Below are 24595 nucleotides of genomic sequence, written 5' to 3' on the forward strand. Positions count from 1 at the left end.
GCCCCATCGACTCTTGGTCATCAGTTTCCGCGATGACCTCAAGTCTAACAAGTTCCTTGATGGTGGCAGGATTATGTCGCTGAGAGTAATAAAGCGGTACTGGTCTGCGACTCAGTGCACAGCCATGTGCGAAAATTGCGGGAAACGCTGGGCGATATCTCTGGTGCAACAAGGGGCGTAAGATGTTGTACCTAACCCCCGCCGTTATTTCGTAGTACGAGCAGATGATAAAAAGGTTCATTTCTTCAGTCCACTTCGCTTCGGTCACGCTGCTCCCAAGGCATAGGTAGGGCAGCGTCTGACGATTTACCTCTGCCCGGGTAAGAAACCGTAAAGCCGTCTTCGCCTAATATTTTTAAAGTTTGGGTGCTAAGTTCCAAACGAGGGGTCCGAGGACCAAAAAAAAAGGGATTAAGTTGCTCGCCATTCGGTCCAGTCCAACATCAAGTAGATATGGACTTAGGACGGACCTCTCATCCTTAAAAAATATATATATATATATAAAATTAATGCGTTTTAAAAACTCAAGTTGTTGTGCTTTCAAAGTAAAGAGCGGTATTTTGCCTTTTTGTCGGATAACTTTTTGGGCGCTAGTCCGCACATGCAAATAACAACAGAATGGAATAAAGGAAACACATCATGAAAGCAATATGTGTTTCCGATCTGGTCTGCACTCCTCTGGATCTTGGAAATCAAGATACATACAGTGAGCAAAATTGAAATCCGGACGCTATCATAAGCAATATAGAAATGTTCAGAAAGTGAGTAAAAGAGATTGTATTTACTTTGTTTTTTTTTATCTATTTAAATGTGCATGCCAAATCAAAGAAATTAGATAATTGTCAAGCATTCAAGATATGCCAATACCCAAAACAACGCAGGAAAAACTTGCATGAGGTAATGTGCAATTTTTCGAAGCTAATCCCCGGATTGCAATATTATTGAAAACATGCGGGATTATGTGGACGATAAGCTTCGCGAAGGTCTCATATCAACGAAGAAATACTTGATGGAACGTCTTCTCGAATAATGAGAAAAACTCAAGCTGAATTTGTCCAGTGTTTAGAACGAAGGCCGTATATGGTACCAAAAGTTTTCAATGTCATACTACTTTTCATCTACAAAATGCATACAATTCCTTTTACTATCTAGATCTAGATTTCAACTTTGCCCACTGTGTATTACTTTCCTCGGCCCCAGTTTAATTTCTGAGCGGCTTCAACTTCATGAGATCGCGCTTTCAAAACAATCTGGTAACGAATCGAAGTGAAGCGATTATCTGTGAATGCATTACAACAAAATACATTTTATGACAACTTGGAAACTTTCTCGCTCCTAGAACATGGCAATGCCAGTCCCGCCATAAAATGCGAGCAGGACAGCGTCTATACCACGAAAGTAACATGAGAATATCCCCTTCTAGAGCAATATGTGTATATTTGATAAGAGAGTGAGAGCATTTAGCTTGTATGCATCCCTTTCCACCATTGCGGTGACGTCTAGAAAATGCTATTTTTATCCCACTTGTACATTCATTTGTCTCTTTCAATAATCACGAATTCTCTCAGAGAGGGCTCTCCTATGTTAGGCAAATGTTATCGGGCTGTTAGATAACATGCATTGAGAACGGTAGAAATGTTGAGTATTGTTTTCAGCTTCATTCGGAGATGAAAGCAGCGTTGGAATGTATGGATTCAAACAGCGGATAATTGACTTAAAGACGAGAAATGGACGAATGTGCGAGATTCGCGCCAAAAGAAATTATTTAGCGCCAAATGTGGGGAAAAAAGAACAACAAAGCCGGATGTCGAGAAAAAGCAAAGAAAGTATGTAGGACAAAATTAGAATTTTAAAATTCGGAGTCTGTAAGAGAAATAGAATTTTCGGGCGCAATACGTTACGCGTCATCCTAACCCTACTGATGTCCACAAAAGATGGATACAATTCTTTAACAAGCTGCTCTAGCAAACATGCAGTTCCAACAAAAGCGAAAGTATTGAGTAGTTCAGTAAATAGCTCCTGTCCTCGCAATTTGAATAATCAAGCGAAGAGGTCAATTTACACCTGCAGATGTACTGACGGTATTTTCTGTGAAGGTTATCTCCACATATTTTTTCTGTACTCACTAACCCACCAACAGGAGTCCTATAAGGCCACGATCCCCTTTTTGGGCATTTCTATAGCTGCCGTCTGGTTATAGATCTTTTATCTGCTGTCCTTAACAGACATAGGATGATAAGATGTCAATCTTCATTATTCTCCAGACGATGAATAGCGGCGATTCTAAAGCTAAATTTCTCCTTTTGTTGGCGCCACTCATATGCATAAGCTTTGTAAAGTAGCATCGGTTTTACCAAAAAAGCAAAGAGAAGCTGCCGGTAAAGAAGTCTTCCTGAGGAACTGTTCCTTGAATCCATTGCACTTTCTGTAGAGTTACTACTTCCACTTACCCGTAATTCCAAGGAATCTAATATCTCTCAGGGAATGGAACAAAAGGATGCTCGTTGTTCCGTAAAAGCACCCACCTTAAGTTCGGCATTTGTATTGGTATTATTAATACCGCCGCTGTCAAAAATAATACCTAAACAAGTCGGTAAACCGGAAGCTGCACGCTTCAGCAGGTATGAAACGTTTTGTTTATTTCTTATATAAGAATATTTGAGTGGGCATTTGACAAATTTGAATTATTATAACTTTGTTGGTATTAGTGCGATTTCCTCCAAACTTGGTAGTATCATGCTCTATAGTATAGCCTATATTACTAGAAAACTTGATAATATCGGTATAGAGAGTATTTTAACGCCTAGACACGGTATAGTGGCAACCTCGTATTCTGAGTTTCTGAGAATGGGTCCGTGAAAGAAATGATCACTTTCCCGCCCTGCACTCTAATGTCAAAACTATTATCGACTTTGGAAAGCACCCTTAAAAAATAATGAAATGAATCAAAGAGCATCACGGCAAGAAGTCAGCCAGGGTTGTATTTTGTCACCGATTCTATTTGTAATATGCGCAGCATGAACATCATTTTGATCGCTTTGTGTGACGAGCTATCCTCCTGCTTAGCTTCATTCAGCATCTCCATTCTACTATTTTCAAAACCCTACTTCCCATCCTGACATTATAGGACGCTCAAGATACTTTGAATGTCATGAAACACTGAAAGCCATTTATGTAAATACTTTCAATCACAATATGGAAGTTTTCGAATATTTCAAAGTGACCATTAACCCTTCATTTTTGTTGCTTTCATGCATTTTTAGTATTTATTTCGAGTTAATGTGGAACCTCATGTATGCAAATACTACTGGAAACAGCCGATGCAAGGACTTTTGTTATATGGGTAGCAGGGTCTGCCTCGTCTTCTTTTGCCAACATAGATATTGACTTTCCGGGCTGGATCATCCTCATCCATACGAATTAAGTCACCCCCGCCGTAACCTACTGAGCCGGATTTTATCCACAATTTGACGGTCATGGTATCGCTCATAGATTTCGTCTCTCTGGAACTTCTCTCGAACGCGGCTAAGAGTTCACAATTCTTCTTGCTAAGAACCCAAGTCTCCGAGGAATACATGAGGACTGGCAAGATCATTGTCTTGTACAGTAAGAGCTTTGACCCTATGGTGAGACGTTTCGAGCAGAACAGCTTTTGTAAGCTGAAATAGTCTCTGTTCTCGTGCCCAACGCCGCCTGCTCAATCTGTATAAAGGCAGTTTGTACGTCTCGGGTCGTTCTTCCCATGATGTCAATATCGTCAGTATAGGCCAGAAGTTGGGTGGACTTAAAGAGGATCGTACCTCTTGCATTTACATCAGCATCATAGATCACTTTCTCCAGGGCCAGGTTAAAGAGGACGCATGATAGGGCATCCCCTTGTCATAGACCGTTGTTCATGTCGAATGGTCTTGAGAGTGATCCTGCTGCTTTTATCTGGCCTCCCACATTGGTCAGGGTCATCCTAGTCATTCTTTTCCATTTCGTCGGGATACCAAATTCTCTCATCGCCGTGTACAGTTTTGCCGTGGCTATGCTATCATTGGCGGCTTTAAAGTCGATGAATAGATAGTGCAACTGGTGACCATATTCCGACAGTTTTTCCATCGCTTGCCGCACACAGAAAATCTGATCTATTGCTGATTTCCGTGAAGTGGAGTCTCTTTGATATAGGCCAATGATGTTCTGGGCGTATGGGGCTACCCGGCCTAGCAAGATAGAGGAGAATATCTTATAGATGGTACTCAGCAACGTGATACCTCTATAATTACTACACTACGTGATATCTCCCTTTTTATGTATGAGACAGATAATGCCTCATTGCCAGTCATCAGGCATTGATTCCATATTTAATCAATTCAGCTGTAATTCCATCGGCTCCGGGCGACCTATGATTTTTAAGCCGGTGAATTGCACAGACTGTTTCTTCTATACTTGGTGGTGGCAGCATTTGTCCGTCGTCTTCAGTTGGCGGGACCTCTAACTCGCCGATGTTCTGGTTGTTCATCAAAGTACACAACACCTCGTTCCAATATGCACATTCTGTCGGAAATTAGGTTTTCCTCTTTATCTCGGCAGGATAAGCATCGAACTGTATAAGGCTTCATCCTGCTGACTTGTTGGTAAAACTTGCGCGCCTGGTGCGGTTGCTCCCTATACTTTTCGAGTTCATAGACTTGTTGGTTCTCCCAGCCTTCCTTTTTCCGTTGCTAGCTAACATTCTTCGTCAAACCAGCCATTCCGGCTCCTTTTGCGACTGGGGCCAAGTATGTTTTTGGCCATATTTATGATAACGTTCTTCAGGTGATTGTGAAGATCATTTGTTGATGCTTCATCTCCAGGTTCTTTGTGGACTGTGGTTATTGCGGCATCCATTTCCCTCTTATAGATGTTGCGGAGGGCTGTGTTGTGGATGGCTTCAGTGTTGACTCTCGCCTGATTGTCAGAGGGGATTCTGGGTGCTGTTGTTATTCGAGCTCGGAGCACCATGCCAACGAGATAGTGATCCGAGTCAATATTGACCCCCCTATATGTTCTGACATTCATCAAGGCTGAGTGGTGGCGGCGTTCGATCAACACGTGGTCGATTTGGTTGAAAGTGGTCCCGTCTGGAGAGGCCCACGTATGTTTGTGAACCGCTTTCCGCGCAAACCAGGTACTTCCAACAACCATTTCGTGTGACGCTACTAATTGAATAATCCGCAGTCCGTTATTATTTGTATTTTGGTGTAAACTGCCTCGTAGAAGGTATCCTTCCAGTCTCCTCTGTAGGGGCGTGAACGTTAATGAGGCTTATATTTCTAAACTTGCCTCGCAAGCGCAGAGTGCATAGTCGTTCGCTTATGGTTTCCAAGCCGATAACAGCAGGTTTTATTTTTTGGCTGACTAAGAAACCTACTCCGAGCACATGGTTTACTGGATGGCCACTATAATACATGGTGTAGCGGCTCTTCTCCAGGAAACCGGTCCCTGTCCATCGCATCTCCTGTAACGCTGTTATATCAGCCCTATATTGAGACAGGGTATCGACTAGCTTCTCAGCAGCTTCATTTCTGTACAGGGAGCGCAAGTTCCACGAGAAAATGCGCAAAATGTTATTCCTTTGTCGTTGCCGAGTTTGTCGTTGTGTTATCCATCCATCCCGAGGTTCCTGTTGTGGCTTTGTAACTTCAGTTTTCCGTGTAAGGTTGTCAGCCCTAACCAAACTCGAACCTGAAGGATCAGTTGGTACCATTTGTCCCGTTTTTAAGCACGGGAGACTCTCCTTCATCCTTCTCCGTCTGCAGCTTTTCGTTAAGAAAGAACTCTCAGCGGTCACCACGTGGAGGTGGAGATAGGGTTTGGTAGTAGAGCTATTGGCGTTGGTTCAGCAGGCGTTTCCCAGGTTTTATGCTCCATCGTGGGTACCAATCCACATTTCGCTTTGCTACCTATACTACCCTTTGACCACGGTTCTTTTGGTTTCGGAGCGGAGTTTTTGAACAAGAACTCCAACGGTGGTGGAATGAATTTAAAAATAAGAAAAATAATTCATCAATGCATAACTGGAGAAAATTTTAAAAAAAATTTTATTAATTAAAAGCAAATTTGTTGCTTAGATCAAATGAAAAGCAATCAATCGCAAAAAGCTTGCTTCGGTGACGATCATGAAGCGACACCAATTTTAGGAAAACAAATAGAAAACAGTGGATGTCTAGAGAAAGTTTCCAGTTTGATACCAAAATTTAAAAATTACGGCTATAGTGTACCAAATTCGGCGTCAAATTTCATAGGGTAAGGAAGGATATATGAGGAATGATAGCTTACAACGTGAAGACATATTAGGATTATTCAGTGTGACACAGAAATCGAATGTAATATAGGAAGTTTGCTTCACTCCTGTTCAGAGCATACTCAGAGTCCCTTTTTTCCCCTCCATTTTCTAGTAAGACTGTGCCTCAGTTTCATTATCATTACACTTAACGATGTACAAATGATAGCAGCAAGCCAAACACAAACCTCTATAACGACTTGAATTCGAAGGGTATCATAATCGAAAGGATAGCGCTCTACCCGCTCAAACATAGTACCATCGATGCTTCGTTGTAATCTATTTCCAAAAGGAATAACTTCATTGGCCATAGGGGCCGACAAATTTATGCGGCTACAAAATTCGGGATTAGAATAAGTGTTTCATGTGCTCGATGTGGTACATGGTCTACTAATGCAGCACATCAACTTATGATTATATCTTATTCATTGAATGATCAACATTCGAAGAATAATTCGCAGCAATAACCCAAACAAACATAAACAAGCCAATATCATTACACTTTTGCAACATCGCCTATTATGTTCCGGGTGCTAATCAAAGAAATCCATTGCTAACAACTGGTTTGTATTCAAAAAGTGTAACTGTGACTGTATTTGCAGTGTCGCTCTGGTTAATGTGGATCTACAAACCGCTACCAAAAACAATTCACGTGCTTACTATGCATTACCTTCGCCTTCCATTCATTAATCCGCTCTTGATCCGACTTCGTCTCAAACAGCCGCAAGTGATGCATTCGAACTTTGGAAGTAATAGTCAATATCTGCCGCTACCATATCGGTCTTTTACCACAGCAATATTCCGAATGCATGCGCCATTTGTTTTATTCTTTCCCGAGAGATGCAATTTCAACACCAACTTGAACTGTCGCAGAAGCAGCACTGCATCCTTCAAACCATCAACTCCAACATGGGTTACTTGTAAAATCTCTGTTTCGGCCATGGAGGTCACCAATGCTATGTCCGGCATGCGGCTTGTAATGACTTTCAATGGCCTGATTTCTATACTTATCTTCACCAAATGTCGCGGTAGCTCTACCATTCTTAGCAAACTTAGGTCATATTTTATTTCATAACTAGTACAAAACCAAAGAAGACTGAATGAGTCTTTTGGTAATGTGCGAATCGAAAAGAACGCCTGTCCTGGAATGCCACTTCATCTAAGTTGGGCTTATGCCTCAACCAATTGTATAACGTGGTTCTCCTTTGACTGATAACATTGATCCAAGATATTGAAATCACTCAGTTCTAGGCAGACACTGCCACTGACACTGATATGTTAAAAACTCTGCTTGATTTCAAATTCAATCTCAGACCGTGTTGCATGAGGCGATCATTCCATTTTTGGACAAGAGATACGAAGTGGATTTAATATACCAGCCACACTTTGGATCGTAGTAAAGCAATTTAATACGGCGCACCAGTTCTAGATGCTGCCACGGAGCATACCAGATGGGTTTTCAGGGCACACGGTGTTCTCTAGATTCAGGAATGCAATATAGAGAGGGCGATGCTTCTCACGGTGTTTCTCCATGAGTAACCAACCACGTAGCGTGTATTGCATCAGTAGTTTCACAGTTGTTGACAAACCCGTCTTAGTTCACTTATATTTGAACAATGGCGGGAGTACGGTTGTCAAGAATATGTTAAAAAATCTCCATGGTGTGAAACAGCAACCGGACCGGATCGTAATTTAAACATTGTCCTGGACTAGCTTTCTTTTTTCATATTGGACCGGTAGTGCTTTCTTGCCAATCAGATGGCTTTCTACCCTTGTCAATAGTCCAATTGTAGAGCCCACTGAGCCATAGTATTAGGTCCAAGGTCTTCGCTTTCCAGAGCTCACCTTTGATGTCGGCAAATGATGTTGCTTTCCCCGTTTGATTGCTTCCTCGACTTCAGTCACGCTGACAAGTGGATTTGCTTCAAATGTCGGGATTGCTTGCTTGATTTTTTCATTGAAATCTGCTCAAAATATTCCCCACATCTCTCCGTCACGGCTCGTCGGTCGGTGAGTAAAGTACCGTTCGTATCATTAACACAACTGAGAATGTGGGATCACTTCTTCTCTTTCCTAAATAAATCGCCTGCATTGAATTCGCGCTGAACCAGTGCATTTTTCCAACGTTGGCTTGGTGACGCATCATAAGTGTCAGTAACATAGGGAACAACTTTGCAGCCAGTTACAGTGATAAAATACAAGAGCCTATTTCAGCTTACAAAAACTGTTTCGCTCAAAACATCTCACCATGAGGTCAAAGCTCTTACTGTGTAATACAATGATGTTGCCAGTACCTATCTTCGGAGACCTGGGTCTTTAACAAAAGAATTGTACATCCTTGGCCGCGTTCAAGAGAAGGATCTTCCGAATAATTTGTAACCCTTATATGACGATGGACGATTCCGTGATCTCTATAACAATGAAGTTTATGAGCGATACCACGACTGCCTAGTTCTGAATAAAATCTGGCTCAACGGTTTACGGTGGGCAGAAGATGTGGCAGACCCTGCCTCAGTAAGATGAAATCTTACCGAAATAGCTTTCAGGCTAATGTTGTGAACCCCTCTGGCCCCTCAAACCCCCGGCAGGCCTCAGAGAACACTCAATATTTTGTCACGATTAGGTTGGTATTGTAGGTTCAGATGGACCATGTCTGATTAGCACTGATCCGGCTCTGAGTGACATGGTCTAATTGCTTCCATTGAAAACCATTTGATCACTTAGTGGCCACACACCCGAACATTGTGAATAGTTTTGAGTTGAATAATGAGCAGCGTCGAAACCTACCCCAAATTGGAAGGTATGAGCAAAATGGTGTCCAAAATTAGAAGGACTCAAATCGGAGATCTATTGTTTAAACTTAGCGAAACAGAAATAAAATCAATTGAGTTCAGAAAGACCATCGGAGAACAGAGCTTAGAAGCCTAACCCATCGTATTACCAGCAAAAGTAAAGACATCGACGAAATTACTACTAAGAGGGCCATAGTCGCGGCGATCCGCTTTCAGTTCGAAACCGGGGAAGCAGTAAGTTTACGTACGGCAGCACACAAACTACTGCACTTCTTCCTGCAGAAAGCGCGGAGAAGTTATGGAAGCAGGGAAAATAAAAATAGACTAGACTGTCTGCCGCATCTGCAAACAGGCAAGTATTACAAAGTGCTGCAAATGTCTGGAATTTAAACACGCTGCCAAACATAGTAAAAATGAGGAAAATCGTTCCAAGCTGGAGACCATATAGCGAAGGACTATGATAAAACACCATCTTCCGTGTCTTCTGTAGAAAAGACTAGACAAAAGACGCCAGCCACATAGCTGGCAGTAATAAATGTCCGGTGTTCAGGAGGGCCTTGGATACTATGAAATCAACATGAAGGTAATTCAGATAAACCTCAATCACTGCGAGGTGGCGGATGTAGTTCTAATCAGCGTATCATGCATAATATCAGGTAATAATGCGTGGATTCATGATAATAGCAAACAGATCGCTATGTGGGCATTCGGGGAGCAAGCGTTCCTTAAAATCGAAGAGCGATTAAAGGGTTTCGTCGGCATCTACTTTTACAGCTACTAGACAAGACATAGTTGAACAATAGAAGAATCCCAGGCAATGGAAGACTATATGGCGACAGACACAAACAATGGAGGTACACTAATTATAGGCGGTGACCGCGTGGGCAATAGAGTGGGGTAACCTCATGCTACTGGAAGCGTTTGAACCTTCCAAATTACAAAATTACGGGGGTGGGCAAACGAATATTGCAAAGCCGGTATGGATTCGATCATTAACATAACTTTCGTCAGCTTTTCCATTCTGCCTAAGATGAGTTGGTGGGTTAGCGAAGAATTCACCCTCAGTGATCATCAGGCTGTAATGTTTGAAATCAAAGAGGACTGAGCAACGCTGGATCTCAAACTGACAGGTTTAAAATCGAGGGCTAGCCTCTTCGGTAAATATGTGTTTGACTTGGTGAAGGAGAAGCTTCTTGCGGTCGGACAGATTGTGTGCTCTGAGGGTAATTTTTGACTTCCGAACGATATCAGAGGAGGCGATTCAAGATATGTCACAAATCTACATCAGGGGAACAACCCAAGATGCTGTGCAATTGATCAAGAACGAGGGAAGGGCATCATCAATGAGCAGATGGCAGACCCGATGGGATAGCTCAACGAAAGGCCGATGGACACATAAGCTGATTCCGATCATCCGTATGTGAGGCACGGAACCTATCATAGTGGGTACCGCAAATATTTACACAGGTTTGGGCGTGACGACTCGCCGGCATGCCTAACCTGCCTAGGCGAGGAAGAAGACAGAGCATACAGTCGCTTCGCGGCGTGGAAGATCAACATTTCAAGCGCGCATCTTCGGGTGGAGCACATGCTTCAGTCGGAAGACAAATGACAGGAATTAGTGTCATTCGAAACTTATGTGCTCCGTATAGCGGAAAGGGAAACGCGAGCGATAGCCATACAGAAATAATAGCATAATTGCTAACTGGCCCGTGAAGTAATATCTAACGATAGTTCCGCGGGGTAAGCGGTTGAAAGATGCACGGATCTACATCCACAAATCTTGCACGTCAGCGGTTTCTGCTGATGTCTTTGGAAGATACCATATCCTGGCTTAGCCGAAAAAAAACGCGGTACACTCTCGCTCAGATGGAGCCTTGTGTAGACCAAAAATCAACATAGCTTTTAATATTCTAGAGATACAGAATTAGCTAACCCCAAAATACCGGACTGTTTGGAATTCCCTCCTGAAGCGAAGCCAGACTCTCCACGGCTTATCACGGGGCTGATGCTGGTGATGCCTCCAGCACTGTCAAAGACCGTTTCTCTTTTTGAGGCTTTAAAACAAACATAAGTAGCACATAGCAGAGCCTCTACGGGGCAGCAAAACACACACACTCCACCTACAAAAGGAAAACTCAAAGATTCTTTCTCCAAATTCAACATTTATTGATTCTTTTCAAAATTAAGAAAAGAATACAACTTCTAATGTTATACAGGAATAAAAAATATTTAGCTCAACTGAGAAATACGAGTAGAGTCGAAACTCAGTACAATTTGAAAATCCTAACCATTCACACATCTCAATACAAATAAATAATCAGTCTGTCAATCACTTGTTGGAAGTTAAGTTAATAATTTACTTAAACTATGGAACGATTATCTCTGTAACAGCTTTAGTCGACTTCCTCAACCGTGGGCCCTGACCGAGCACCCCCAAAACCGCCCGCTTGCTGACCACAGCTGCTACCTTGTTGGGCACCACCAGTGTGGATCTTTGTCATGATTGGACTGCATTGACTTGTCACCTCCTTCAGTCTGTGCTCATACTCTTCCTTGTCCGCCAAGCTGTTACTATCCAACCATTTGATTGTTTCATCACAGACCTTGAGGGCGGTTTCCTTATCAGACTGCGACAGTTTGTCTCCGGCTCCCTCAACTGCTTGTTTCACGCCAAACACGTAGCCTTCCAATTGATTTCTTGATGCAACTCGTTGCCTCTGCTTCTCATCTTCTTCCGCGTACCTTTCCGCCTCTGCCAACATTCTGTCGATTTCAGCCTGAGACAACCTGCCCTTATCGTTCTTGATGGTGATGTTCTTCGCATTTCCAGTACTCGTGTCTTTAGCTGAGACGTTCAAGATACCGTTTGCATCTAGATCGAATGTTACCTCGATTTTCGGTACCCCTCGAGGTGCTGGAGGAATACCCGCCAGATCGAATGTGCCCAACAGGTTGTTATCTCTCGTCATAGCACGTTCTCCTTCGAATACTTGGATCGTCACTGCGGGTTGGTTGTCCGAATATGTCGAGAATGTCTGTGTCTGTTTGCACGGGATCCTCGAGTTGCGTTCAACTATCTTCGTCATCACACCTCCAGCTGTTTCGATACCAAGTGACAGAGGAGCCACATCCACAAGCAAAACGTCTTGGATCTTTGAACTCTTGTCGCCACTAAGGATCGCAGCTTGCACCGCTGCACCGTAGGCAACAGCCTCATCTGGGTTGATGGACAAGTTCAGACTCTTGCCGTTGAAGAAGTTCTGTAACATGTTTTGAACCTTCGGAATACGAGTCGATCCTCCAACCATCACGATATCGTGAATCTGTGACTTGTCCATTTTAGCATCGTTCAGGGCTTTCTCCACGGGGAGCAGTGTGGAACGGAACAAATCTGCGCAAAACTCCTCGAATCGAGCTCTGGATATTTTCGTGTAGAAATCGATTCCTTCGTACAGGGCGTCGATTTCAATTGAGGCTTCCGTACTCGATGATAGTGTGCGTTTAGCCCTTTCAGCTGCCGTTCTTAACCGACGAAGGGCTCGAGGATTTGATGTAAGGTCCTTCTTGTACTTGCGCTTGAATTCATCCGACAGATGGGACACCAGACGATTGTCGAAGTCCTCGCCTCCCAAATGTGTGTCACCTGCGGTGGCCCGCACCTCGAACAGTGAACCCTCGTCTATTGTTAGGATGGAAACGTCGAATGTTCCGCCACCCAAGTCGAAAATTAGTACGTTTCGTTCACCAGAGAGATTCTTGTCCAGCCCGTAGGCGAGAGCCGCAGCCGTTGGTTCGTTAATTATCCTCAGAACATTCAGACCAGCGATTGCTCCAGCGTCTTTTGTGGCTTGACGCTGTGAGTCGTTGAAATAAGCTGGAACTGTGATTACTGCGTCCGTCACCGATTCACCCAGGTACGCTTCCGCTGTTTCCTTCATCTTCGTCAGCACCATTGAACTGATTTCTTCAGGTGCGAATCGTTTCTGCTCCCCTTTGAACTCTACGCAGATCTTTGGTTTGCCACTGTCGCTTTTCACCGTGAACGGCCAATGCTTCAGATCCGCCTGGATTTTCTGGTCATCGTACTTGCGTCCAATCAACCGTTTCGCATCAAACACTGTGTTCTTTGGATTCATCGCAACCTGGTTCTTGGCCGCATCTCCGATCAACCGTTCCGAGTCCGTGAACGCCACATAGCTGGGAGTTGTCCTGTTTCCTTGGTCGTTTGCAATGATCTCCACCTTCCCGTGCTGGAACACGCCAACGCACGAATACGTCGTTCCCAAGTCAATTCCAACTGCAGGCATTTTTCTCTGATTTCACTCTTTTCACTTTCTCACCAAATACTTCAATACCACGAATATTCTAACTTGTATAGATTGTAGATACTTTGATTTTCTTCTTTCACTTCTTGTGGAAACAATCCACTCGCCTTCAAAATCTCTCGATTTATTTCGTATGTTCAACAGTATGAAACTGAACTCATGTTAATCCGCTGCTAGTATTTATACTTCTGTGAACGGGTCGGGAACATTCTGTAAGAAAATTGTAGAAGCATCGGGAAACTTCGAATGGCAAATTAACGGTGTATTAACAGAATGGGAACAGTTCAGATTGAATGGGTTTCGGTAAGTGTCAGGAGGTCAGAAGAGTCTGGAATGCTCTGGAAGTAATGTAAGTTGAACGGTGTTGGGTTTCGATTGAATGACCTTTGCCTATTAAAGTCGGAATGTAAACAAAGGAGAGGGTCCAGATATGTAGGTATGTATGACAATCGGAGAAAATTCATATTTACAGGGGGTATCTAAGTATACATGAATAAACTTCTCGAACTGGTTTATTTTTAACTTCGGTGACCATTGTGTTTTGGATAGTAGTGATTTTTAGACTGTTCCGTTGCATCAGTTTTTGATGGAAGTTATGTGTGCCATTCGATATGGGAAACTTTAATGGGCGTCTTGAAAATGGAGATTTAAATGAGAATGAGAACAATAGAATGTATTTGGTGACTTTATTGACTATAACATTTATGCTGTGGTTATTGACGCTGGTTAGACTAATACATGTATAATGTCTTGAAAATTGCAGTAAACTTTATCTTAACGGTTTTTTTCGCTATTTATCTTATGCAATACCTTCTACTAAGTTTTCAAAATTCAATTTTTAAGGGATATCACTTTTACGTGCAACACCCGGGACGAAAATTCCAAATTGGTAATTATGCTTTTACATATTCTTTGCTAAAAACCAATAAACGTAAATTTCTTGATGCCGAACATTTCAGAATTGCAGCTGTATTTTCGAGCACGTTCTTCTAATACTTTTTTGTCTATTCTAGTAAGAAATCAATCCACTATCAACTCATCAAGTAGTTAGAGGGGTTTCAGAATCGACTTTTCTTATTGTATAGATGGAGAAATTTCAAAGTAAAATTCGTGGTCCTTTACATTTTATGGGGGTAGAAGCGAGCGATTAAGTAGTCGCTTTATACTCTTCGGAAAACTGGTAGCGTTGTCTAATATTATATTTATAAATATTTGGCGTCTGCCCCTTGTACGAGTGCTTTTGAATTTGTTGTAACTGTATTTTGGTCGTAAATAAGAGTGATAAATGTCTTCTTATCCAAAAGGGGGTTTTTCGAACAATTGTTTTCAAACGCATTTTTCTCAAAGCCACATTTTTCACATTTGCGGGAATCCTAACTGAAAAAGCAATAAATCGATCATTATGAAATTTGGAACTATAATTATAATATAATTCATTGAAAAATTACCATATGAACCAACATTTGAAATGAAATTATATTCTTAAGGATGCCTTTTTTTGCAAAATTAGTAAAACAAAAGTCGGAATATCGAAAGCTAGTGCTTCGGGTATAAGGGTTTTGTGTTCATCTTATGTGATACACTTTTCAAACATATTTCTCTATTCGTATATGGCTGAAAACCCAAACCCTTCATATTGTTTTTAAACTGCTCACCCTAAACAAACAAACGTTGCCTATTACCAAATACTATTCGTATACATGTACGCATATAAATTGATCGTTCAAATATTTCCAATTTATTTAGTGCACCGAAGAATGCATTTGCACATATACAGTGCGTATATTGAATACTGTTGGTATATACTGACATATACATATAAATAAATACATATGTCCGTCTCGAGTAATCGATCTTCTTTTTCTTCAGCTTTTGTCCCGTTTACAAGCGGGGTCGGCTCGTCGTGGTCGGTTTCGAAATTTGGCTCTATCAAATGCTTGATCTGGATGCAATCTCCCGGGTTTTAAATTCCCATCCAACGTATCAAACCACCGTTGTTTAGGTCTGCCTTTTGGTCGTTTACCATCGACTTCGATGTTCAGACAAATCTTGGCAAGTGAATTCTCGTTGGCACGAATTGCGTGAACATACCATCGAAGACGCCTCTCTCGCAACTTTTCCACGATCGGTGCAACCCCATAACGATGGCGGATATCCTCATTTCGGATGTGATCTAAACGTGTGACGCCACTAGTCCAACGTAGCATCTTCGTCTCCGTTACCGCAAGACGCCGTTCATTGTCTTTTATAGTCGCCAACACTCAGAACCATAGAGAGCGACTGGACGGACGACATTGCGGTAAATTTTAGATTTGAGACGTCCGTTGATACGTCGTTCACAAAGAACACCAGTTGTGGAACGCCACTTCATCCAGGTTGCGTTAATGCGTGAAGCAATTTCATAACGCAGTTCTCCATTGGCTGATAGCGTTGACCCGAAGTATTTAAATCATTCAGTTCTGGGCAGATCACCCAGACAGTGATTGTGCCAATTTCATGGGGATCGGTCGTCAAAAATTCAGTTTTGTTTAAATTCAATCTGAGACCGTGTTGCATGAGGCGATCATTCCACTTTTGAACAAGTTGCTTTAGATCATTTTTGCTATCAGATGCTAGGAAAACATCATCTGCATAAAGCAGTGTGTAGGGCACTGGACGTTGGATATCCCGTGTGACAGTGTCCATAACAAGAACAAAAAAGAGTGATGAGAGAGCGCTTCCTTGATACACACCAACAGAGACACGAAGCGGTTTTGATACACCCGCCATGCTTCGAACTTTACTTTTCGGATCGGGTGGTAGAGTAATTGAACCCAACGCACGAGTTCTTCTGGCACGAAGTGTTGCCGTAAAGTATACCAGATGAGTTCGTGTGGTACACGGTCAAACGCTTTCTCTAGATTCAGAAATGCAATGTAAAGAGGGCGATGCTTCTCACGGTGTTTCTCCATGAGTAACCGTGCAGCGTGTATTGCGTCAGTAGTTCCGCAGTTCTTGACAAATCCGGCTTGATTCACGGTTATTTCAACGATTTCGCGAATACGGTTGTCAAGAATGCGTTCAAAAATCTTCATGGTATGGGAAAGTAACCGGATCGGACGGTAATTTGAACATTCTGCTGGACTACCTTTCTTTTTCCATATTGGAACAGTGGTACTTTCTTGGCGGTCAGATGATGTTCTTCCTTCCTGAATAACCCGGTTAAAGAATTCACTAAGCCACAGTGTTGGCTCAGATGCGATGTCGTCAGGTCCTGTTGCTTTCCCCGATTTCATTTGTTTTATTGCTTCCTCGATTTCAGTTGCGCTGACTGAAAGTCCTGGGGGTTTAATGTGAGTACCTGCCGTGAAGGCATAATCGCAGGTCCTCTTCAGACACGGATTGATTTTGGGACCACAATCAAAGCCCCGCCATGCAAGCACAGCGGTCCTGGTTTATACTGTGTGCAGGCTCAGCATTCATACCAGTGGAATCGAGGCCTATCTAACACCTCTGCCGCAACTAAGTAGTACGGCACCCGAGTTGTACAGCGCAACTCCATGCTCGAGCTTCGAGGAGCCCTGCCCGTGATGTAGGCATAACCACAACCACCATGAAACTCCGACTAGGGGGCCAACCGGAAATAACCGCGCCGATAACACATCCTCCAGGAATTCTCCTGAGCATATGCCCTCAGAGGGCCATCCCGGTTCAAATGGTACCAGATAATCTCTGGTGAGGCTTCGTGGCAGAGCCACTTCAGATGAGTCCCTTGCAGACTCGGGTCTGATCGCCCTCCTCGACTACGTAGGGACGGAAAGTTGCGCTGACTGGTGAAACTGCTCCAAATGTCGGCAATGATTGTGGAAGTGGAGGATGAGCAAATTCTTCAGTTGAAATCTGCTCGAAGTATTCTCGCCATCTATCCGTTGCGGCTCGACGGTTGGTAAGCAAAGTACCGTTCTTGTCATTAACGCAACAGAACTGTTCAAAATCCTGTGCGCGTTCATTACGGCTTTTAGCAAGTCGATATAGATCTCTCTCGCCATCCCGGGTGCCCAGTTTATCATAAAGATTTTTGAAATGGTTCGCTCGGGTGACAGCGACCGCTTTCTTTGCTTCACGGTTGGCATTCTTGTAAATTTGCCAATCAGCAGGCGTTTTATCGTCGAGAAATTTGTGGTAGAGTCGTTTCTTTTCACGGACCTTCATTTCAACATCATCACTCCAAAGCCAAGTATCTCGGTTGATGTACCGCTTACCCGGCTTGGTGACCCCGAGGGTTGCAGAGGCCGCTTTGTGGACCGTGTCTTTCATTTGGTTCCATGATTCTTCCACATTCGTAATGGTCGGCAATCGTATGAGTGAAACCGTTTCTTCTTTCTTCTCATCAAATCGCTACCATTTAATGCGCGGCCGGCCAGTGTGTTCCTCACGCTGTTTTATGTAATAATACGTTAGAAACGTTTGTTTGTCGAAATCGCATAGTTTCAGTAGTGTCCGCGGAATAAGGTCTTTGGATTGATTCTTCTATGGTTCCTGCCAACCTTAAGTGAGAATCGGACGGACTTTGGTTATGTACATCGATAGAGCTGGGTGGTGTTCCCATTTTTTACCGAACCTCTTTACACAAGGGTATAAAACCACATCGGCTTCCTTAACCACCAGTTCTATGTTTAGTTTCGTATCCAGGATCACACCAAAGCAGTTTATATTGGAAGAAATTGGCTGTCTTTGCCCGCGAAGGCACTCTTCAGTGACACACAGTGATAATGGTGGAAAACATTCCCGAAATCATTTAGTCGTCATGTATCAGCTCATTCACTGGGAAGTTGTTCATACTATAACTCAATTGACTTTTTCTTTTGTAATTGCCGATGCAACGCTTTCTGGCGTCTGAGTATATAATCCCTAAATAGGGTTCCTTTTATCCGCTTGCGGAGAACTATTAGCTGCCCAGAAGATTTTGTTTGTGGAAATCCTCTGATTTTTTAAGAGTCGACGGATTTCTATGTTCTTTAGCTAGTATCTTACTGACTCTTGTCAACTTGCAGATACTCTTGGTATTTTGATGGTGGCCGTTTAGAAGCCTGTCTTAGCGGTCCTAACTGCATTTTCAAGCAGCCTTTATTTGCTCGCAATACTCTCTTGAGTCAAAATATGTAGATCTTCGTTCTACCGCGGTGATATTGTCTTTTTGTTTTACTATGTAACCTGACCAATCTTCCTCTAGTCGGTCCTTCTAGGATTCTTGTGTTAGACCTGGACACTTTCAACACAATTGATTCATTGGATATATACATCCATAATAATATTCATTTTGGTGTACACATGCATCATCTGGTGGCCGAGATTGAACTTTGATAGGAAGCGGATAGCATAGATTTAAAGGCACGTAAGCCGCGACACTCGAAGCAATGCTAAATCTACCTCGCATTCATTTGGATGTGAAACGGAAAGTAGCTAGCGATCACATTTAATTACTAACGATACAAGCCTAATACCGGTGTGAGAAGGCGACCAATCATACAGTCATGCGTCCATCTGCAAATTTCTTAGCAAACACGAGCTAACTATGATGCCTGCTGATCATATACTTTGTAAATTGGCCTCTGAAAAGCCATACGCCATTGTTATCACCAAGATGGAAGAATGGTCGGAGGCCAGGAGTCTTTTGGGTTGAAAGGCAGATCAGGCGCAGAAGGATGCTTGCATCAAGAATGGCGGCGTCAAACCATTCGACTTTTATTGTCCCTTAAGAAAACCACGAAAATCCTAGTAGGGCTTTTAGAGGGCACGGTTCCTTAAACTACCAACCTTTCACTGCATATGGAGTTGTTTTCGACAGCAGGGAATACGCAAATATCCCTCCAATTGTTGCATTCAAAACAAGTATCCTTTTTCAGATTGTTCGGGGGTCAAAGCCCACCACTTTTGGGAGATGATTTGGACGCGAGTGGCAAGCAAAGTCAAGCAGCCATCAAGTGATGATCTCGATTGAGGCCAATATCAGCGCCTCTTTTATTTCCCGTATCCAGAAGGCAACTTCTGAACCTATTGATGATCGTCATGTGATCGATCTCACTACTGTTGTTTTGGTTCCGAAGACCATGTTTCTCCATCACATATTCGAATAAAAGGTTATCACCTTTAAAATCTCATCACAAATCACGATTAGAATGTCACCTATAGGAGGGCTCCTTCTTCCTTTTTCTTTGCATCGGAAGTTCCCGTTGCTGCCTAATACTGCACTATTGAGATCGTCATCCGGGACAGGAATTCTGCCTGATAACAGTTCCCAAGACAAGAAGGCGTAGCCTATTTTTTTTCATGTACGGAAATATTTTCTGATAATGTAGGCACTACTTTACTTTAGAATGTAAGTATCGCTACTGCATCAAAAATGATAAATCATGAAAAGCATTCATCTAAAAGGAAGGGTCGAACAAAATGTGACAGAAACAGTTTGTCGAACTTGGATTAGTCTTCCGTTATCTAACTGTATCTTACTACACTAAATTCCTAAAAAAAACTTTCTCAGAAAAGTTATGGCTGATATAATTATCTACAAACGGATTCTGAATAATATAAATTTAACAAAAAAGCACATCCATAACAATTGTACAATAATGAATATAAAAACACTATATGTATACCCGTTCTAGAGATGGAGAAAGATAATGTTTAGATACCCACCTAATGTAAATATAAATTTATACACACTACGGTGCAACACACAACAAAGATCATTCAACCCAAGGCTGTTCAACTTACATTATTTCCAGAGCATTCCAGACTTTTTTCACCCGCTGACGAATCCCGAAACCCATTCAAACTGAACTGTTTACATTCTGTTAACACACTGAAGTATAAACACTACCAGTGAATTTTCTAGAAGAAGAAACTTTCCCATCCCGCTCCTGCCTTCCCTGTAATAATATCAAATGACTCATACACAACTACCAAGAAAAACTGACGCCTTCCAGCAATCTAAAAATCACTACTCCGCACCATGTGCAATGGAGTTAAAAATAAAGAGTTCCAAAATTTTATTCATGTATACTTAGATACCCCCTGTAAATATCAATTTTCTCCGATTGTCATACATACCTACATATCTGGACACCCTCCTTTGTTTACATTCCGACTTTAATAGGCAAAGGTCATTCAATCGAAACCCAAGACCGTTCAACTTACATTATTTCCAGAACATTCCAGACCCTTCTGACCCACTGACGCTTACCGAAACCCATTCAATCTGAACTGTTCCCATTCTGTTAATAGACTGTTAATTTGCCATTCGAAGTTTCCCGATGCTTCTACCATTTTCTTACAGAATGTTCCCGACCCGTTCACAGAAGTATAAATACTAGCAGCGGATTAACATGAGTTCAGTTTCATACTGTTGAACATACGAAATAAATCGAGAGATTTTGAAGGCGAGTGGATTGTTTCCACAAGAAGTGAAAAAAGAAAATCAAAGTATCTACAATCTATACAAGTTAGAATATTCGCGGTATTGGAGTATTTGGTGAGAAAGTGAAAAGAGTGAAATCAGAGAAAAATGCCTGCAGTTGGAATTGACTTGGGAACGACGTATTCGTGCGTTGGCGTGTTCCAGCACGGGAAGGTGGAGATCATTGCAAACGACCAAGGAAACAGGACAACTCCCAGCTATGTGGCGTTCACGGACTCGGAACGGTTGATCGGAGATGCGGCCAAGAACCAGGTTGCGATGAATCCAAAGAACACAGTGTTTGATGCGAAACGGTTGATTGGACGCAAGTACGATGACCAGAAAATCCAGGCGGATCTGAAGCATTGGCCGTTCACGGTGAAAAGCGACAGTGGCAAACCAAAGATCTGCGTAGAGTTCAAAGGGGAGCAGAAACGATTCGCACCTGAAGAAATCAGTTCAATGGTGCTGACGAAGATGAAGGAAACAGCGGAAGCGTACCTGGGTGAATCGGTGACGGACGCAGTAATCACAGTTCCAGCTTATTTCAACGACTCACAGCGTCAAGCCACAAAAGACGCTGGGGCAATCGCTGGTCTGAATGTTCTGAGGATAATTAACGAACCAACGGCTGCGGCCCTCGCCTACGGGCTGGACAAGAATCTCTCTGGTGAACGAAACGTACTAATTTTCGACTTGGGTGGCGGAACATTCGACGTTTCCATCCTAACAATAGACGAGGGTTCACTGTTCGAGGTGCGGGCTACCGCAGGTGACACACATTTGGGAGGCGAGGACTTCGACAATCGTCTGGTGTCCCATCTGTCGGACGAATTCAAGCGCAAGTACAAGAAGGACCTTACATCAAATCCTCGAGCCCTTCGTCGGTTAAGAACGGCAGCTGAAAGGGCTAAACGCACACTATCATCGAGTACGGAAGCCTCAATTGAAATCGACGCCCTGTACGAAGGAATCGATTTCTACACGAAAATATCCAGGGCTCGATTCGAGGAGCTTTGCGCAGATTTGTTCCGTTCCACACTACTCCCCGTGGAGAAAGCCCTGAACGATGCTAAAATGGACAAGTCACAGATTCACGATATCGTGATTGTTGGAGGATCGACTCGTATCCCGAAGGTTCAAAACATGTTACAGAACTTCTTCAACGGCAAGAGTCTGAACTTGTCCATCAACCCAGATGAGGCTGTTGCCTACGGTGCAGCGGTGCAAGCTGCGATCCTTAGTGGCGACAAGAGTTCAAAGATCCAAGACGTTTTGCTTGTGGATGTGGCTCCTCTGTCACTTGGTATCGAAACAGCTGGAGGTGTGATGACGAAGATAGTTGAACGCAACTCGAGGATCCCGTGCAAACAGACACAGACATTCTCGACATATTCGGACAACCAACCCGCAGTGACGATCCAAGTATTCGAAGGAGAACGTGCTATGACGAGAGATAACAACCTGTTGGGCACATTCGATCTGTCGGGTATTCCTCCAGCACCTCGAGGGGTACCGAAAATCGAGGTAACATTCGATCTAGATGCAAATGGTATCTTGAACGTCTCAGCTAAAGACACGAGTACTGGGAATGCGAAGAACATCACCATCAAGAACGATAAGGGCAGGTTGTCTCAGGCTGAAATCGACAGAATGTTGGCAGAGGCGGAAAGGTACGCGGAAGAAGATGAGAAGCAGAGGCAACGAGTTGCATCAAGAAATCAATTGGAGGGCTACGTGTTTGGCGTGAAACAAGCAGTTGAGGGAGCCGGAGACAAACTGTCGCAGTCTGATAAGGAAACCGCCCTCAGGGTCTGTGATGAAACAATCAAATGGTTGGATAGTAACAGCTTGGCGGACAAGGAAGAGTATGAGCACAGACTGAAGGAGGTGACAAGTCAATGCAGTCCAATCATGACAAAGATCCACACTGGTGGTGCCCAACAAGGTAGCAGCTGTGGTCAGCAAGCGGGCGGTTTCGGAGGTGCTCGGTCAGGGCCCACGGTTGAGGAAGTCGACTAAAGCTGTTACAGAAATAATCGTTCCATAGTTTAAGTAAATTATTAACTTAACTTCCAACAAGTGATTGACAGACTGATTATTTGTATTGAGACGTGTGAATGATTAGGATCTTCAAATTGTACTGAGTTTCGACTTTACTCGTATTTCCTAGTTAAGAGGAATATTTTTCATTCCTGTGCAAAATTAGAAGTTTTATTCTATTCTTAATTTTGAAAAGAATCAATAAATGTTGAATTTGAAAAAAATGTGTTGAGTTTTACTCCGCTTTCTCCGTAAAAACTCAAGAGGGTCATCCCGTATGTCGGATCCGAAAAACGGATGTTCTTCCACATCAATTGTACCTGGATATGGTGTAGAATATATGGATAAAGTGATTTTTCGATATTCGAAGCCGTTCGCAAGTTATAGTTTTAAACAAGTAGAATGTCACATGACATGTTTATGTCGATCGCCGTAATAAAGCACGTATTTATCGATCCGAATGACTTCGCTAAAATAATAAGAATTCAAGTCAAGGCTCTACATGTCTTCAGGTTTAGGATTAGATATATCAGATTAATGATCAGTTAAGATTTTATGATTGAAAATCGCATTCTACTTTTTAAATGCGATTTTCTTGGAAATCCTGAATGCTGCCACCATAGCCCAAAATTTATCCAACGAAATTCTTCAAAATTTTCACGACATATTCATATTCCACAAACTAGGATAATTGCAATTCATTCAGTAGTTTTTTTGTTTATTCATTAGAGAAGTCCACCAAACACCAAAATTTACAAACAAAAAGTTTAACAATGCACCAAGTTTTGCTTTCAATATTTTTTAACAATCCTAGTTTGCGGACTGTGGTTGAGTCCGCATGTTAAAATGCCGTTTACATTTTTTCTTTAAGATAATAAAATATAAATGCATTTGTACCTTTATCCAGTTCTTCACAAAAAATCTCTAAAAAAATCGAAAAAGAGGCTTTCATATGGGATGAACCTCTTAAAGCAGAAAATCTTTATGAATGTGTTGGTGCCCATTATAGTAAACTTTACTGACTCTGATTTAATTTCAAAGTACATCAAAAATTATTCAAGAACTATCTTTCATCAACGTTTCTGGTTTTAAGAAGAAGCGCGATCGAGTTTGTACAAAGAGTATATAAGTTGTGGGTGGGGCAGTTTCTACTCTTCTCAAACAGTCTTAGTTACAGAAACTTCCATTCAATTAAAGATTGCGACTAAACAATAAATTGCATTATCCACGTTAGTATTTTCTACTCTACTCGATGTTTAATACCCCAGTACTTTAATATAATTAAATGCCATAGGTCCAAACAGATTTTATATAGAAGACTCTTGTATTCAGTTTTGATACTTTAGTAATCAATGAAATCTTTTGGCCATTGGCGTCACTTGAATCAACTTGCTTTCAATGAGCGTCTATCTAGGTTTGGCGTCGAATACGGTGAATTTCTAGAAAGATTACCCCGGCGTTGAATATTTACGTTCTTCATTTATTGTCGAACATGTGTCTCTTTTTTAATTAGAAAGTAATGTGACCGAGTATAACAGGTCACTTTTCTCCTCCAATCTTTCAGTGACCTCTCCACCTAATCTAAGAATTCTCGGTCGTGAAAAATAATTTATGGACTGATAAGAGAGCTCAATATCGCCGTCATGCGTCATAAACGCTTCCTAGATATACAAATTATTGAACACTTGGA

The 24595-nt window shown here is 42.4% G+C and overlaps 2 protein-coding genes across 2 annotated transcripts; one reads left to right on the forward strand and one right to left on the reverse strand.

Annotated features, from left to right (window-relative positions):
• Positions 1-11244: 11244 nt before the first annotated feature.
• On the reverse strand, positions 11245-13568 carry LOC119651189 (major heat shock 70 kDa protein Ab-like). Its single transcript, XM_038054627.1, has one exon. The coding sequence runs from the start codon at positions 13407-13409 to the stop codon at positions 11496-11498; it is 1914 nt and encodes a 637-aa protein (XP_037910555.1). The 5' UTR covers positions 13410-13568; the 3' UTR covers positions 11245-11495.
• A 7239-nt stretch (positions 13569-20807) lies between these two features.
• On the forward strand, positions 20808-23129 carry LOC119651188 (major heat shock 70 kDa protein Ab-like). Its single transcript, XM_038054625.1, has one exon. It carries the CDS (start codon positions 20971-20973, stop codon positions 22882-22884), a length of 1914 nt encoding a protein of 637 aa, XP_037910553.1. The 5' UTR covers positions 20808-20970; the 3' UTR covers positions 22885-23129.
• The last annotated feature ends 1466 nt before the right edge of the window (positions 23130-24595 follow it).

Source organism: Hermetia illucens, chromosome 3 (genome assembly GCF_905115235.1).
Source record: "Hermetia illucens chromosome 3, iHerIll2.2.curated.20191125, whole genome shotgun sequence".
NCBI classification, from domain to species: Eukaryota; Metazoa; Arthropoda; class Insecta; order Diptera; family Stratiomyidae; genus Hermetia; species Hermetia illucens.